Source organism: Delphinapterus leucas, chromosome 1 (assembly GCF_059928025.1).
Source record: "Delphinapterus leucas isolate spDelLeu-1000000601 "Yukka" chromosome 1, BTC_Dleu_Yukka2, whole genome shotgun sequence".
Taxonomy (NCBI): Eukaryota; Metazoa; Chordata; class Mammalia; order Artiodactyla; family Monodontidae; genus Delphinapterus; species Delphinapterus leucas.
In genome coordinates this window covers 126437424-126454737 of record NC_143129.1, presented here as the reverse complement: position 1 = coordinate 126454737, position 17314 = coordinate 126437424, and the positions used below count along the sequence as shown (strand labels likewise).

Below are 17314 nucleotides of genomic sequence, written 5' to 3'. Positions count from 1 at the left end.
TGTAACCCTAAATATGTAGTATCCTGAAAGTAATTATTTATATATATTTTGAGAACAAAGATTGTCTTATTTTGCCCTCCATCTTCTCCCCAGCTTTTATGGCATGAAGTAGGTATTCAAAATACATTTTTTGAATAAATGTGAAAACCACAATCACTAGGTCACAGTGTATTTAAATAGCTATCTACAATTTATATACCACAATTCCAAATTATGAAAACCTATATTTAATAACAGTTACATTAAATAATAGATGGAGTTTACCCAACTTTTACCATCCAATAATCAAAAAGTATCTTTGTTTACTATGTTTGTAATATATTTGCAGTTGGAGTCTGTCCCTTTATATCTGAGCAATTCTGCCTTCTGCTAGTGATGTCAGATAGAGGAGAGGCAGAGAGACCAAGAGATTAATGAAACAACCCATCAAGTTGTTTGAAAGGCAAAAATATATAAGAAAATCAAATCTGTTGAAATGCCCTATCCAAAGAGTGATGGTTGCATATTGTGTAAATTTACAGTTTCTGGAGGGAAGAAAAAAAAAAAACTAAAGGAAAACTTCTGGGAGATAAATTGTTAATGACTTGTAAAGATGTCCATTTTGGAAAAACACAGACTATCATCTTCTCCTCAGTGTCTACGTTACACCCTGGTAGCAAAGAACATTAACTCATTCTGACCATAAAGTGAAATTAACTACACTGGGGAGTACTGAGTCCATTAGTGAAAATAGTTTCCCAAGGCTCTTGGTTAGTGATGGACTCAGGCACCATGAAATAAGGGGGCAAGCTAGTCTTTTCAAAGAAAACTGAGTACTTTAGAACAGAGTTATTGCCTGTAATTTATAGGAGAAAGGAAAGGCAAAATCAGGTGAACCCTGCTGTATCTTACAATTCTCCAGAAAGTAGTAGTGAAAATGGAGCAGAAAAAACACACATACACAATATTTTAGGACAGTACCAGACTTAAGCCAGTGGGAGGTAAAAGGTAAAATAATATCCCTCAAATAGTGCTATAATGCAATAAACTATATTATTCAACTCATCATACAAAATATATTCTAATAGAAATAAATTCATTTTAAATGTTGGTAAGTTGTAAAATTGCATGACAAAGAAATTAGTAATATTTCAAAGGAAAAAATACGGAATGAGAAAGTATGTTTAAATAACAATCATAAGAAGTAAAAATATCTATATATCACTCAAAACAAATATCATTAATAAAATAATCATGGAAACATTCATTAAATTTAGATAATTTCCCTCTTTAAAGAAAACTCCTATTTTCTTAGTTTTCCTTCTCAGCTCCTTCTGAGGCAAGTGACAAGTCGATCTGTAGCTGACAGTCAAATTCTCCCTGGACCTATCTTTGCTTTTCTTGACATTTAATTTCTCAAGGTCAGTTTTTTTGTTTAAAAATATATCAATCCTAGTAAGAATTCTGAGTTCAAATTCTTTTCTAAACCTGGCTCACTTGACAGAATATAAGATTTTTGAAATGCAAAAAATTTTATTTATTAAAAGCCACAATCAGGTCAGACTTGAAAAGAGATATAGAAAGAAGAAGAAGAAGGAGAAGAAGAAGAAGAAACAGGAGAAGGAGAAGGAGAAGAAGAAGAAGAAGAAGAAGAAGAAGGAGGAGGAGGAGGAGGAGGAGGAGAAGAAGAAGAAGAAGAAGAAGAGAGAGGAGGAGGAGGAGGAGGAGGAAGAAGAAGAAGAGGAAGAAGAAGGGGGAGGAGGAGGGAGAAGAAGAGGCAGCAGCAATGCAAAATTATAGTATTAGGACTTACTTGATGTATATTTTAGGAAGACATGCTTGCTTTTTGAGTCTTACAGGAATTAGAGTCACTGTGAATGATCTGTATTCATTCATTTATTCCTTCATTCACTCGTTTATTTTAAAAACATTTTTAAGGACTCTTTATATACCAATTACTATTCTAATTATTAAATATATATGGCATAGATCTTAAGTTTCCATATATGTGTAAATATCAGAAATTAAGTCTCCTTGGAATTAGCAGTTAAAAAGAATGCCCAAATATTCTCCATACTATAGGTGAGTATGGCTGTGCATGTCCCAAAACATTTTATCTGCTTCCCAGCATTTCTTAAAGCCCTTGTGTTAGGCAAGTCCATGTGAAAATTTCTGGACAAAGGGCTAAAAGCAAATGTGACATATATCACTTTGGAGCCAAGAAATTTATGGGCTGTTGGACTATGTTCTTTCCACTATGCTCCCTTTCCTTGCCATAGCAGCCTTGGAGATCATGTGTAACAGATGCTGAAGCTATAAAATGGTGATGCCTTCCTCAGGCCCATCGGACATGTAGTATCAGTGAGAAATGAACTAAGTAGGACTAAGTCACTGAGACTGGAGGGTCTGTCACCCTAGCCTGACTATTTCAGGTCAAACAGCATGAAGAGATTATCCTGAAATGATAGAGGAAGTGCTGATATGAAATACAAAGGTTATATTTCAAACATGTCTTGACTTCTAGAAACTATGCATATCAATTCAGAAGTATTGCATATTATATAAATACAACATTCATTTCTCACCTGGTTGGTGACCATCTCTATTCATGAGAGTATGAAAGAAGGTTCTGTAGCTCTGACAGTCACATTTTCTCAAGGATTCTTTCCTTCCTCATCAAGAGATTTCCAGGTTTCCAGTCTGTGGAGGAAGAGTTATACTGAAGACAAAGGGACTTTTAAATTTTAGTACCCATTGTTTTATAGGCCCCTTCCAAGATCTTTTGCCAAACTTTATATTTGTAATTTCAGATAATTTTTCTAAAAGAGGATTCTCTCAAGTTGAGTAAGTTTCAGGACCAATAAAAACCTGGATCCAGCCCTACCTGGTCTTTTATATTACACTTCTTACCTAGCACTAGGTGTTACCTGTTTTCACCAGGTATTGTCATTCTCTCCAAAAGTAAACTATATGAAAAAGTACCTCTTACCTGGCACTAGGCATTATGCTTCCGTTTTCATCAGGTATATATCTCACTCTCCTAAAGTAAAGTAGATAAAAAGGCCTTTTCTCCTCATGGTCTGGGAAAGTATCATGTATATATTTCCCTTTTAGGCAATTAAACCCAAGAGATAGTTCCCTTGGCTGAGTGTTTAAACCACTGCTTTTCTAGCTTCAGTTATTTTCAGTAGCTCTCATTTGCACATATAGACCGGCACTGCTTATGTTCAAATGGAAACACATACATACACCCACAGACTTAAGAGCACACACAGTAAGTATATTTTATGATGTGTTGTGTTCTTTTTTTTGCCATATATTAAGGTGACTTTATAATAGAGACCTTTACCACAGGCCAATATCAGGTAAACAAGGCCAGTGTCTACAGATTTCTGACACACAAGTCATCCGTTTTCATGAGGCTCAGCTTATCTCCAAGGCCACGTATTGTACTCTGAGGCAAATTACCTGAACAATTAAAAGCCTGTGCTGATGATTTTTTTGGAGCTAGCACTCCCTGGACCTTCAAATATAAGAAAAGCAATGTTTGTATGATAAGCAGGTGGCTTTTGTCTTTTGCAACGCACTTTACTTTGTGTATCATGAGAGTAGTGGCATGATCGTGGCTGTCATTTTCATAGGGAGCCTAACTGCAGTCTGTATTCTGGCTAGCAGAATGGCAGCAGGAGAGGAGACAGGAGGCCAGGAAAAGTATAGTTAACAATTATGCATGCAGGTAGTGTGTTAGGAACTCTTTCCAAAGCTATGATAAAGTACTTCATTCTTTGTTTAAACTCTCATAATCACTCTTCTTCTTTATCTAAAGAGTCACATTTGGAGGGCTTCCCTGGCGGCACAGTGGTTGAGAGTCCGCCTGCCGATGCAGGGGACACGGGTTCATGCCCTGGTCTGGGAAGATCCCACATGCCGCGGAGCGTCTGGGCCCGTGAGCCATGGCCGCTGAGCCTGCGCGTCCGGAGGCTGTGCTCTGCAACGGGAGAGGCCACAACAGTGAGAAGCCCGTGTACCGCAAAAATTAAATTTAAAAAAAAAAAAAAAAAAGAGTCACATTTTTAGAAGAAGCAAAATTCTAAAAAAAAAAGTCAGCTTTCAAGTTTGTTTTTTCCCTCTAAATGTGGGAAAAAGGGAGAGTAGGAGGTTTTTGAAATTACTATAAATGGGGCTTTTAACCTAAACGTTGATTCCTCACCAAAACAGTTGAGATGGTTAATTCAAAGAATAAGGCAGATGAGAGTTTACTTCTTGAAATTTTAGTGGTACTTAATGACTTTATCTCAATTTTATCAGTCTGTAAATTATATTCATCAATCTGTTGCCCCTTCACAGGTGAGAAGATTTTAATAAAAACAAATATCTTAAAGGACAATCCTTTGTTCTTGAAACTATTCCAAGGACTAAATAGTATACAGAGAAAAAAAAAAATTTACTATTTTCTTAGCACTGGGATACAAAATTAAATATAATACTAGTCAAATGGGTGGAACAGTATGTAATTAATTTTGTTGTAATGCCACGTAATAAATATTATAATGGAGGCATGCACAGAAGCACTGTGGGAAAACTCTTGCAGAGATACACTTCAACTCTAAAAGATCAATCAGAAATTCTCCAAGAAGAAAAGAGGATAAGGGAAATTAAGACAAAGGAATTTGAGAATTGTGAATATTCAAATGGCTGGAACATTGGGATTGAGAGTTGGCTAGAAAGGCAGGGGTTGGCAAGGTCATTAAGGATTTTTTTTCTGCTAAATGAAAAGGGTTTTGACTTCATCCTATAACAATGGAGACACAACCAAAGAGTAGATTTGCATTTTAGAAGGATATGCAAGGCAGATTTGAGGAAAGAATTAGTAAGAATTAAACATTGCCATTGGAGAGTCAGAGATGGAGAGTTTTGAAAGCCTAGATAAGAACATGGACAGGATTTGATTATATAAGGTATGAGGTAAAGAAGGATGTTTGGGATGACCCATAGGATAGGTTCTAAACAGAAAGAAAGTTATTTTAGTTCATAGCATGTTGAGTTTGAGTTCTGTGGAGGACATCCAAGTAAACATATGCAGTGGATGGTTAGAAATATATCTGGAGCTCAGGAGCGATGCTTTTAGGACCTGTTAGAATATAAGCTATACCAAAACCATGGCCCTGCATTCTGTCAATCAGAAAACAAATATGGACTGAGAAAAAAATTGTAGACAGAAGGATGAGTAACAACAACATTTAAGGAAAAAACAATAGGAGTGCAAAAAAAGGTCAAAGAGTAAGGAAGAATATGAAGAACAGCACATGGTATCATGGAAGTTGAGGTGTAAAAAGATGTAGCAAAGAGGAAGAAATCAATATTATCCAATGCTTCCACAAATTCCAGAAAAATAAGGACTAAAAATTGCTGATTTAACCAATAGAAGATTATTAGTGATAGTTTTAAAGGTGATGCCACTGGAGTGTCATAGGAGGTAATAGAAATCTGATTTTACAGAATTGACATGTATATTTCAGTATACACACTTATAATAAAAATAAATATATATATAAGCAGTTTTTCTGTTCTTTTTTTGGATGTAGACTTTAAGAAAAATCTTTCAACTTAATTATCAAAGTGAACACACACTAAATCACAGCTGAGGAAGACATCAGTGAATGATCACTGAGGACCACCTATAGTGTATAGGACTCTGCTAGAGACAGCTGGGAACAGAAAAATGTTGACACACATTCCTGACCCCAAGGATTTTATAACCTAACTGGAGATGTTAAACAAGAAGACAGATGATCATAATACAAGGGAAGATGAGTGTCACAGGGCTGTAGCCTCAAAGTACCATGATTGACTTTTAACATGTGTCTTCTCATTACCAGCCTCTGATGCATTCCCTTCCAATTTCCCCAAAAGCTGAAAAGTTACAGCACTGAAAATGATTAACAATAATCATTTATTAATGTAAATATAAATTAATATAATAATTAATAACATTATTATAGCATTTTTTATGGCCCTGGCACTGTTCTGGGTGTTTTACATTCACTACATTCTCCATGATTGGTTATTATAACCATTTGACAAATGATTAAGACAAAAAGCCTACTGTGCCACTTTCAGAAAAGAAACCATTTACACTTGAAAATTAAGGTTTGTTGAGGTCAACTAAGTGTATTAGAATTTTTCTTATTCTTGCATGCAACTGACAACATTGCTAGTGAAACAATAAATGTACTCAGTGGAAGGATATTAGGTAACTCATATCAACAGGAGAAATCTGGGGACTGAGCTCAGAAAAATGAGCTAAAACCAAAGGAGGCTAGGTAGCAGTAGTTCAGGCTGGACAATGCCACAGAAATGATCAACTTTTGGTTTGCTAATCCTGGAAATTTGATGCTGTCACTATTGAACTCTTTTTTTTTTTTTTTTTTTTTTATTGAACTCTTAATGTCACCGTGAATGACCTCTTAATGGTCTTTGGTCTTTGTACCACTTTTTCAGGATGAAAAGTACTAGCATGAGCATCAAATGGCTGGCAGAAGTTGGGGTGACAATTATTTGATCCTTCTAAATTTTGTGTGGGGACACAGGTCCATAGCTCAAAGCATGATCTAACCAAAAGTATTTCCCCTGAAAAAGGGTATTTAGATGATATAGAGACAAAAACGCAAAAAAGAACTTGACAAATACCCAGCTACACCTTTCTTCTGATGCTAACACTTTTCATTCCCCCCAAAAGTGACTCAATTCTAACACAAATATTCTTTATTCAACAAAAAAGCCCCCATACATCCATTTCTATAAGGGAAACAATCCAAAGTCTCATTAGTTGCTATATCCTACTCGGAGCTCAGGATCACTGTACGATGTCCCTTCCTCTTTAGGCCTATTATAATTACATTAATATTACACATATGGACTAGGGGAAATGGAGAGGAAGAATAAAAGATACCAATTAAACTATAAAAATATGTTCATGACACAACAATGAAAATGATATGAGTAGAAGCTATAATCTTTATTTCTGTATGTATTTATGAGGCCATAGTTTAAATATATGACTCCCTCCACTGTGGTAGACAGGCCTGTTTATTCCCTAAAAACCCACAAAGTGGGAGGGTTTTCTGCAATTTAAGAAGGGTGTTGAGATACAGATTTTTTTTTTTAAAAAAAAGGTTAAATGCCCACCAAACTGAGAAAAACATTCTCTAGTCTATCAGTACTTTGCCTCATTAGCTGAAAAAACTCCACTTTCCTAAAATAAGGTAGGAAGATAGATTATTCCCCTATCACTTCTTCCTCTTGGTTCAAACTCAGGATCTGTAGCAGCATAAAAATGGGATAACTCTTTCCCAATATGTGCAAGTACTGCCATTTACACTTCATTCTGCTGAATGACTCTGTATATTCATCCACTTATGATACATGAATTACAATACACAGTTGGTCAGAGAGAGGATATGCTTGGATGTGTTGGGTGATGCTGATATTAACACATATTGGACCTAGTTACCACAGGGGTATGTGTGAGGCCAAAGACAAGAAGAGCTCAGCTAACAATCACGTATCAGTGACCCAGAAAGTGGTAGAGTTGGGTGGAGGGGTTGGGTGGGAAGCAGAGAAGAGAGATTGGTGAAAAGGACACACATACACACCTAAATCTGAAATGAAAGACTCCAAAATGTTAACAGTGATTATCTATAGGTTGCAACCTTTTAAATGCTATTAATTTTATTTTATAAGTTTTAATGTATTCTCTACTTTTCAAAAATGATATTGCTTTTATAATTGAAATACAATATTTTAAGTACTATCGTGGTTCAGAAGGTGTAAAATACATCTAATTGAAATAATCAGGCAAATTTTCATAGACCACATTATTGGGGTATTAGGTATCTTGAGAAATTATTCTGCTAGTATTTGTGATATGGAGCATTCCAGCTGGGAGGGAGAAATACTGACATCAAAGGAGGAAAGCAGAAAATCATGGCATTTTTAAGAACCATTGGTATTCAGCATGATTGGAACATAAGTAACCAAGAATACTAGTAGAAGATAAATACTAGAAACAAATCAGGGAATTTGATAGCACTTCTAAAGAGAGAATTCTGGGCAGAGATCAAATATTGTTCTTTAATTTTTTTTATTGTGTATATGCCTGCACATACATGGAATCTGTGTTTGTCTATGGGTAGAAAGATAAGAAATTATCCTGATTAAGTCTAGAATCTGCACAGAAGGCAAGAGTCATTCTATGAAAGAGTGAAACAGAATTCTAAGAAACTTTTAAAAATGAACTGGCTGGAAGAGTGGAGTAGGGAAACTAATTATATATATATATATATACACACACACACACATAAATTTACATATATAAATGTACATTTATATATAATATACAATATATATTACTATCTCAGTTTAATTGAGAAAAACTTTCTGTGCTGATTTTAGACATAAGCAATCTGAAAATACTGACATTCAAAGGAAGTGGAGGGGACTAACATGGGTAACACTTAAACGCCAGTAACCAGTAACACCAGTAACACTTACATGGCTTTCAGTAATTATTTGTAAGACAGATATGAAACAAGTAAACAAGTATTTGTTATGAATTCTCCATTTATCAATATTCTTTGTTCACTTTGAATTACTTCTAGATGAGAAAGCCTCAAATATTTCATATATATATATATATATATATATATATTTTTTTCCCCTTTGTGTGCTCTAGTTTGGGTAATTTCTAATTTCTCTTGACTGTCTTCAAGTTCTTTCTGCTCTGCCCAGTATGCTAATAAACCCATCCAATAAATTCTTAATTTATTATATGGCATTTTTAACTTCTAGAAATTGACTTGGTTCTCTTTTAGAGATTTTATGTCCCTGTTAAAATTCTCTATCTTTTAATCCATTTGGTTGATTTTTTCCTCTAATTTTTAAAATATTTATGAAACATTTTACATAAAGTTCTTGTCTACTGATTGCAACATCTGGGGCATCTGTGGTCATATTTTCCTACGTACTCATGCGTCTCACAGCTTTCTTTATTGTATGTAAGACACTATGTTTAAAATAACTTGAGAGAATGGAGTACATTTTGTTTTCACTTAAAGAGGGCAAGACCTTCCAGGCTGCTAAGAGCAAGGAATTGTTCACTTCTATCCAATTAAGGATTGAGTAGGATGGGGGACCTATTGCAGCTTTAGTATTTTTTTGTTCTGTGGTTTTGAGGGTGAAATCAACCATATGTATATTACCAATTCCTCATTCTAGCAGGTCTTTGGAATCTAACCATGAAGGTTACACATCTCTCTCTCTCTTTCTCTCTCTCTCTCTGCTTTCAGGCACTGCCTTCCAGCTTCCTGAATTACTAAAACTCAGCAGAAGTTCTACTGGAGATATTCAGCAAGGAGAACTAACTCTGCATCTGAGGGTTTTAAAGATTCTAATCCATTATACCAACCCAAAAGTCTTTGTAAATTTATAAATTATGAAAATATAAATTTAAAATTAACCCAGTAAAATCGCTCTGCCTGATGAGTCCAAGTCTCAGCCTACCCATGCCCAGATTTTGGCATTTCTACTCACCTAGGAAGGGGTCCTCCCTATTAAGAATTCAGTGCCTACACTTTTCCTTGCAACTACAGCTCTCCAACTGTCAGACAGATAGATACATACATGCATAATACATAATACACACATACATGGAGAGAGAGGGAGAGAGAGTCTGAGAGAGAATGGTTATCCATTTTGGCTAGTTGTTATGGGGAAATGTGACTTCCTATTCTACTCCCGCTATTGATTTCGAGTTTCATAGCATTGTGTTTGGAAAAGATACTTGACACAATTTCTATCTTCTTGAATTTGTTGAGACAGGTTTTGTGGCCCAACATATGATCTGTCCTGGAGAGTTTTCTTTATATGCTGGAGAAGAATTCTGCTTCTGTTCAAAAGAATATTCTATGTATGTCTGCTAGGTCCATCTTGTCTAAAATATTCAAATGCACTGTTTCTTTATTAATTGTCTGTCTGATGACTTTTCCATTGTGTGAGTCAAGTATTAAAGTGCTCTATTATTGTACTGTTGTTTATTTCTTCTTTTAGTTCTGTTAGTATTTTTATATATATATACTTAGGTGCTTCAGTGTTAGGTGCATAAATATCTACCATTTTATCTTGTTGTGAATTGACCCCTTATCATTATATAATGACCTTGTTGTCTTTTGTCACCATTTTTAGCCTAAAGTGTATTTCATCTGATATAAGTATAGCTACCCCTGCTCTCTATGGTTACCATTTGCTTGCAATATCTTTTCCTATCCCCTCACTTTGAGCCTATGTGTATCCTTAAAGCTAAAGTGAGTCTCTTGTAGGCATCAGTATCACTGGATCTTATTTTTTAATCCATTCAGTTATTCTATTTCTTGATTGGAGAATTTAATCCATTTACATTTAAAGTAATTGTTGATAGTTAAGGTCTTACTATTGCCATTTTGTTAACTGTTTACTGACCGTTTTACAATTTCTCTGTTCCTATCTTCTCTTGCTGTCTTACTTTTTGATTTGATGACTTCTTGTGGTGGTATACTTTGATTTCTTTACTTTAATCTTTTGTGTATCTACTACAGGTTTTTCCTTTGTGGTTACCATGAGGTTTACATAAAATGTGTTAAAGTTATAACATCCTATGCTAACATATTAACATGATAACAACTTAACTTTGATAGCATACAGAAACTATACTTACCCCCTTACATTTTAGGTTATTGATGTTACAAAATACATCTTTTTATATTGTGTAACCAATAACAAATTATTGTAGTTAGTAATAAATAGTCAAAATAATAGGCAGACTAGCCAAATAATAGGAATAAAACTTTTATCTGGGAACATTTTGAGAGTCTCTTACTATGCTTGCTCTTGGATGATTATGTGAATGAACGTATATTTGCATAATGGCTCCTTTCTCTTGCTTTTGTCTTATCCGTCCCTTTAACCTTCCCAGCAAATGACTTTAGATAGGTCTTTTTAGCTTCTGTAATTCCAAGGCTCACTCCTGCTGGCAGATAAAAATGCAATTTTAGGAAATATTTTTTTCAAAACACAATACAAAGGTATCAAAAAGACACTAGGTGAATTTAAAGAGAATAAGTCATTTCTTATGAATCCATGAAATCTCTACTGCCTTTGTACGTAAGTATGCCGCCATGAACTGAGTGCTTACCGTGATATAGTAATATCCTAAACACTTTACATACATCATCTCATTTATGAATGAAGAAACTGAAATTTCTATTGAACTTCCAAAGAATTTAAGCTCAGGTCTTTCTGATTCCAAAGCCTGTGCTCTTAATCATTGCACTCTATTATTATAGAGCTTGGACTAGTGGATTGATTATCAGACAGAAAATACAAATTTAACCTTGGTTCTAAGAAAGATAAAGAGGAAAAGCTTGCTAAGTGACCTCTTAATTTTCTTCTAAGATGAGATGCTGCTGCTGTAATCTCTGGATACTGCTTCAGGCCTATAGTGGTCACTGCTTCTGTTAAGGAAACTCTAGGAAGAAGTGAAAAGAAATCTTTTCTTCTAACAGTATCTGACTATTCGAAGAAAGTGCTCACAGTATGTCACCTCTTTGGCTCTAATCCCCTTTTTTTTCCATCACCCTCTTTTTTAGTGTAACCTGCTGCTACTTCTTCCTATTAACCTTGACTTCAGTATAGCACTTTCCTATTTAAGCAAATTTTGTCCTGGTGTTTGTACATTGGTTTCAATGATGATTTATTTTGAAATACTTCAGTATTATTATCATGTGTAAACAAAGTTATTTTAATCTGTAAAAATACTTTAGGATAACCTTATTTGCATAAGGAATGTTGTAAGTAGTTATTTATTTGAGAAGTTGGTTATGTTTAACATTTGTATTGGGTTAGAAGAATCTAGCACCCTTGCATATATAAGGTCTAAAAAATTGCAAGCCCAACTATCTATATTAAGGGTCGGAAACTATCACCACCCTTGGGCCAAATCCGACAAACCTCCTGTTTTTGTAAATAAATTTTTACTGCAACACAAGCACACTCATTTTTTTTCATCTTATCTATGGCTGCTTTTGTGCCACAACATGGAATTGAGTAGTTGCAACATATACCATATGGTACACAAAGCTTAAAATATTTACTGTCTTGTCCTCAGTGAAAACGTTTGCCAAGGAACAAAACACGTGTTCTTGATCACACTACAAGCAGTGATTTGGGAACCCAGACTCTTTTCATCTTGTGGCTCAGCCATCTTTAACATGTGTTTTCCAAGGTGGCAAAAGAAGAGGAAAAATAATGGAGGACAGTGCATGGTATATACCTGGAAGGGCTGCCAATCACTTTTACCCAGATTCCATTGGTCAAAATTCAGTCCTTTGCCTTGATTAACTGAGTAAGGAGGCTGGAAAATATGGGCTATTTGTGTCCTGAAGAAACAGAAAATAGGTTTGGTGAAAAGCTAGCCAGTCTCTGCCAAAGAGACCTTCTGCAAATTGAATTTTTGGGCTTCATGTTTAATATGTGGTGAGGTAAGAGAAAGAAGTCAAAGGTATATTCTAAAATTTTAATATGGGAAACTTTAGATGGTTATGAACCTAGGGAAGTTTGGGAATATAGAAAGAGAAGCAAGATTGGAAAGGGAGGGAAATAGTAAAAAATAATAATAAATTCCATCTCAATGTATGATTTTTTAAAAGATTTTATGCATTCAAAGTAGAGGTATCTAGCATGCATTTGGAAATATAGGAGATATATGAAATTTAAGATATAACCTAGAGATACATATTTTTGATTCTTCAAAACATAAACAGCAAGCAGCAGTAAAAGTCATGAGGTTGACCTGGGACCACACATAAATAGGAAAACAGAGCTATAAACAGAAAAAGCATTGTGTGTAATATAATATCTGCATTAGTACAAAGTAATAGAAATACAGAGATGAGTAAAATCGTCTTTGCCTTAAAGAAGCTCACAGTTGGGTGGAAACTAGCAAGGAAATTATCAATTACCTGTTGTGTGATAAAGATTACAAAAGATCTGTAGTATGGAATGGGAACATATAGAAAGGGCAACAAATAGTAAATAAAGGTATTGATTGAATGAATGAATTATATCCAAATATATAATACAAAAAATTCTACCATTCCTTGAGAAAGTGTCCCTTAGCTCTTAGATAGTTGACAAATCCTCCTATAAGTACACAGAAAAGACTTCTGCATCCACTACTACACACTTACCTTTATTAAGTGCCTACTCTGTGGAATGCACTATGTTGCTTTTTGTGTTTTTCTCATTCAAGTCTCATAACAATGCTACATGACATGGACTATTATTTTTAATTAAATGCCAAAAATATATGTATTATTTCCAAATACAGAACAGAAAAACGGGGTAACAGAGAGATTATCTAATTTGTTATGGAAATCTACATCTGTCACACTTTTACCACTTCACTGTATACCCCTTTGTTCTTTTTGAAGAATAATTAGAAACACCAATACGACTTGCTCATTAGTTATCTGCAAATTAACAAGAAAAGGGAGAACTGATACCATGGATTTAAATAGACAGCTATTATTTTACAGAACATAAGGAAAATGCTACTAGCATTTTTTAGCAGTCCAGCATAGAAGCACAATGAACAACTGCTGTTGTAAAATATTTAATTTTGGGAAATTTACCATAGACTAATAAAATTAGAGAATTTTAAAAAGAAACACTTAAAAACTTGCATATATAACTGATGAGTATTAAAGAGAAATTTTGAATGGCATTAGTTACATTGTATTAAGTGAGCAATGTCATAGTAAGTGAGACATTTATCTTTCTAGATTGAAAATACTATTGAAAATCGACTAAAATTTTACAAAGAATTTTTGTATCTTTTTATATTGTTCTTTATTTTTCAAATTCTACACCATGAATATGTATTAAATAGACTTAAAATGAATATATACCATTTCTGAATACTTTATGATCACAATTACTCAATTACATGCATCCTTTCTCTCTCTATTTCTCCTCTCTGCCCCCCATATATGTAAAGGCAAACACATTGAAAGTAAATATACAAAAATCTTACAATCTTCTAGGAAGTTAATAGGAATGTTTAATTTCCCTTTTACAATTTATATTTTCTGAATTTTTATAAGAACATGAGTCACCAATATAATGGTGAAACTTTTATTTTGAAAAAAGAAATTGTTTTAACAAAATAAACAGGAAATATAATTAAATATGTGAAAGCAGGCAAAGAAACTAATCAAAGAACACAGTGTTTTAATAAGTCAATAGCTGGGGCCGAAATTACTATTCTAAGGTTGCCAGAGAAACTGAGAATGGCTTACAAATTGCTGTACTCAGGTTATGAAACAATACAAGCAATGCCTTTGCAGTATTTCCTGCAATAATTTAAATCACTTTTCATTGTTCCTTGGGTATCTGGATATGTAAGGAACCTTTAGGTGAGCCAACTCAACCTGATTTAAGTTAAATTATGATCGAGAAGAGAAACATTTTAATCACTCTTTATATTTTTAGAAGATTTACATACAAATCCATCTTGTGAGATAGAGTACTTCTTCTTTTATAGTATTATTTCAAAGTGCTTTAACTAAAAATAATGGCCATAAATCAAAATGACCATAGACTGTGATCTGGCATTGGTTCACTTTGTCATTCCATCGGGAACTTTAAGGATTAAATTCTTTTTCACAATTGCAGCTTTTGTTTTAGTATCTTGAAATCTTTCACAAGCTTTTTGAAAGGCAATTATATCATTAACAATCTTTTCTTCACAGTGTCTTTTATATATTTCTTGAGCCCTAAGAAGAAAAAAGTAAGGTAACAGAATAAGATACTTTTAAATGACTAAAACCATAACAATCAATCAAATTGTTAATGATAATTAAATGTTTTCAAAATAGATATATACAAAATGGGAAAAAGATAGAACTCCACTTATTGCTTAAAATATTATTATATCATTAAATAATATTCATCTTGGGCTAATATTTCTAAGTTTTCTATTAGCTATAACTGAGAATTTTTACAAATGCTGGCTTAGATTCCCAAAGAGGCATCTAACCAAACTATGCCATGACTTGCAGAACTTTTACTTAAGCCTCACTAAATCCAAGCTCTTTCTAGGACTCTACTATGGACTGAACTATGACCTCCACAAATTCAAATGTTGAAGTCCTAACCCACAGTATCTTAGAATTGACTGTATTTGGAGAAAGGCCTTTTAGAGGTGTCCTTATGAGAAGATGAAGGAACACCAAGGATGTGTATACACAGAACAAAGGCCATGTGAGGACACAGTGAGAAGGCAGGCATCTTCAAACCAAGGAGAGGGGCCTCAGGGAAAACCAAACCTGACAACACCTTCATCTTGGACTTCTAGTCTCCAGAACTTGAGAAGACAAATTTCTGTGGCTTAGGTTACCCAGTCTGTGGTATTTTGTTATGGTAGCCCTAGCAGACTCTGATTAAGTTAGAGAAAGGTGAACCAGGTTACTCTGGCAAACCTGAGAAATGTCATGGGCCTTAGGAAAATTCATTCATTCATCCTCATTCATTCAAGAGTTATGTATTATAATGCTTGGCACTACCCCTAGATCCTGGAAACATAAAGATAAATAAGACATGATATAATTTTGAGAAGCTTGTAGAAAGTAAAGAGAAATAAAGGTATATGAACATATAAATGAAATACATATATTTATTTGTATTTAAGTATACTCAGAAATGTGGACTTAGGGAGTGGAAGAGAGGCCTAAGTCTAGAAAGTCTGCAACTTATTGACTATGTGATTTTGGACAAGTTACTTAAGTCTTAGGGAGTGGAAGAGAGGCCTAAGTCTAGAAAGTCTGCAACTTATTGACTATGTGATTTTGGACAAGTTACTTAAGTTCTCTCTATCTCACTTTCTTCATCTTTAAAAAGGGAATAATTCAACTCATGGGGTTTAGTAAAGGACTAAATGAGTTAATACATTTAAAATCCTTAGAGGAGTACCTAACATTTAATAATTTATTTTATTGTATGGATAACAGTGGCATTCATCAGGATAGGAAACTTAAGAGCAGCCAGATGGGAAGAAAGATTAGAATTCTATTTCGGCAATACTGAGTTTAAAGAGCCTGGCTATCTATATGGAAATGTCTAGGGAGCTGAATACAAAGAAACAATGGCTTATGGTTAGGAGTACACATAGTGAAACCATTCTGCTTGGATTTGAAATCCAGATCTGCAATTTACTGATTGATTTTTGGACAAGTTATTTAAGCTCTACATGCATCATTTCTTCACCTTTAAGAAGGGGCAATCCAACTCATAGGGTTTAGTAGGGAGTAAATGAGCTAATACATTTAAAATCCTTAGAGGAAGGCTGGTATTTAATAATCACTCAATGAAAATTAGCTACAACTCTTTTGAAATAGGAGCTCTGGAGAGTAGTCATGTCTGGACATGCAACAGAGTAGAAGTCACAGAAAAATAGACCTTGCACATGTAATTAATTAATGGTACTAATTCAGTCTAAGACATTTATTGAAATAGCCCTGCTACAGATAACAATTATAAACTTGGACAAAATGTAAAAAACAAACTATTTAAAAGAATTGAAGAGTGAAAAACATAATAATCTATTATATCAATATTTATATATACCAGAATCGAACAACTGGAAAATGAAATTAAGAAATTCCATTTACTATACCATCAAAAAATAAATACTTTGACATAAGTTTAATAAAAAGCATGCAAGGCCTATACCTGAATATGATAAAATATTGCTGAAAAAAGTTAAAGAAAATTTAAATTAATGGAGAGTTATATCGTGTTCAAGGATTGGAAGACAATATTACTAAGATGTCAGTTCTCCCCAAATTAATATGCAAAGAGCTTTTTGGATAGAAATTAACATTTAAATTTGTTTTAAATATATATGTGATTAAATTTAGATTACCATTTATTTTAAATGTATTAACTTTAGGTAATTTGAATGTTTTAAAAGCTAATTGTACATGGAAATGCAAAGGTCCTGGAATAACCAAAGCAATCGTAAGAAAGGAGAAAAAAGGAGTCTGTATTTTCCTATTGCTATAAAACAAACTATTATAAAATGTATTGGCTTACAACAACCATGTATTATCTCATAATTTCCATGGGTCAGAAGTCCAGGAACAGCATGGCTCAGCTGGATTTTCTGCTTGGGTTCTCACAAGACTGAAATCAAGGTGTCAGCCAGGGCCATGGTTCTCATCCAGGTCTTGAGGTTCTCTTTCCA

The 17314-nt window shown here is 34.1% G+C and overlaps 1 protein-coding gene across 1 annotated transcript in view; it reads right to left on the bottom strand.

Moving 5' to 3' along the window:
* Positions 1-368: 368 nt before the first annotated feature.
* Positions 369-17314, bottom strand: part of LRRIQ3 (leucine rich repeats and IQ motif containing 3) — a 232589-nt gene continuing 215643 nt past the window's right edge. The window contains exon 7 of the mRNA XM_089920929.1: positions 369-14846. Within this exon, the coding sequence (XP_089777055.1) occupies positions 14690-14846 (157 nt within the window). The 3' untranslated portion in view covers positions 369-14689. The remainder of the gene's footprint in view (positions 14847-17314) is intronic.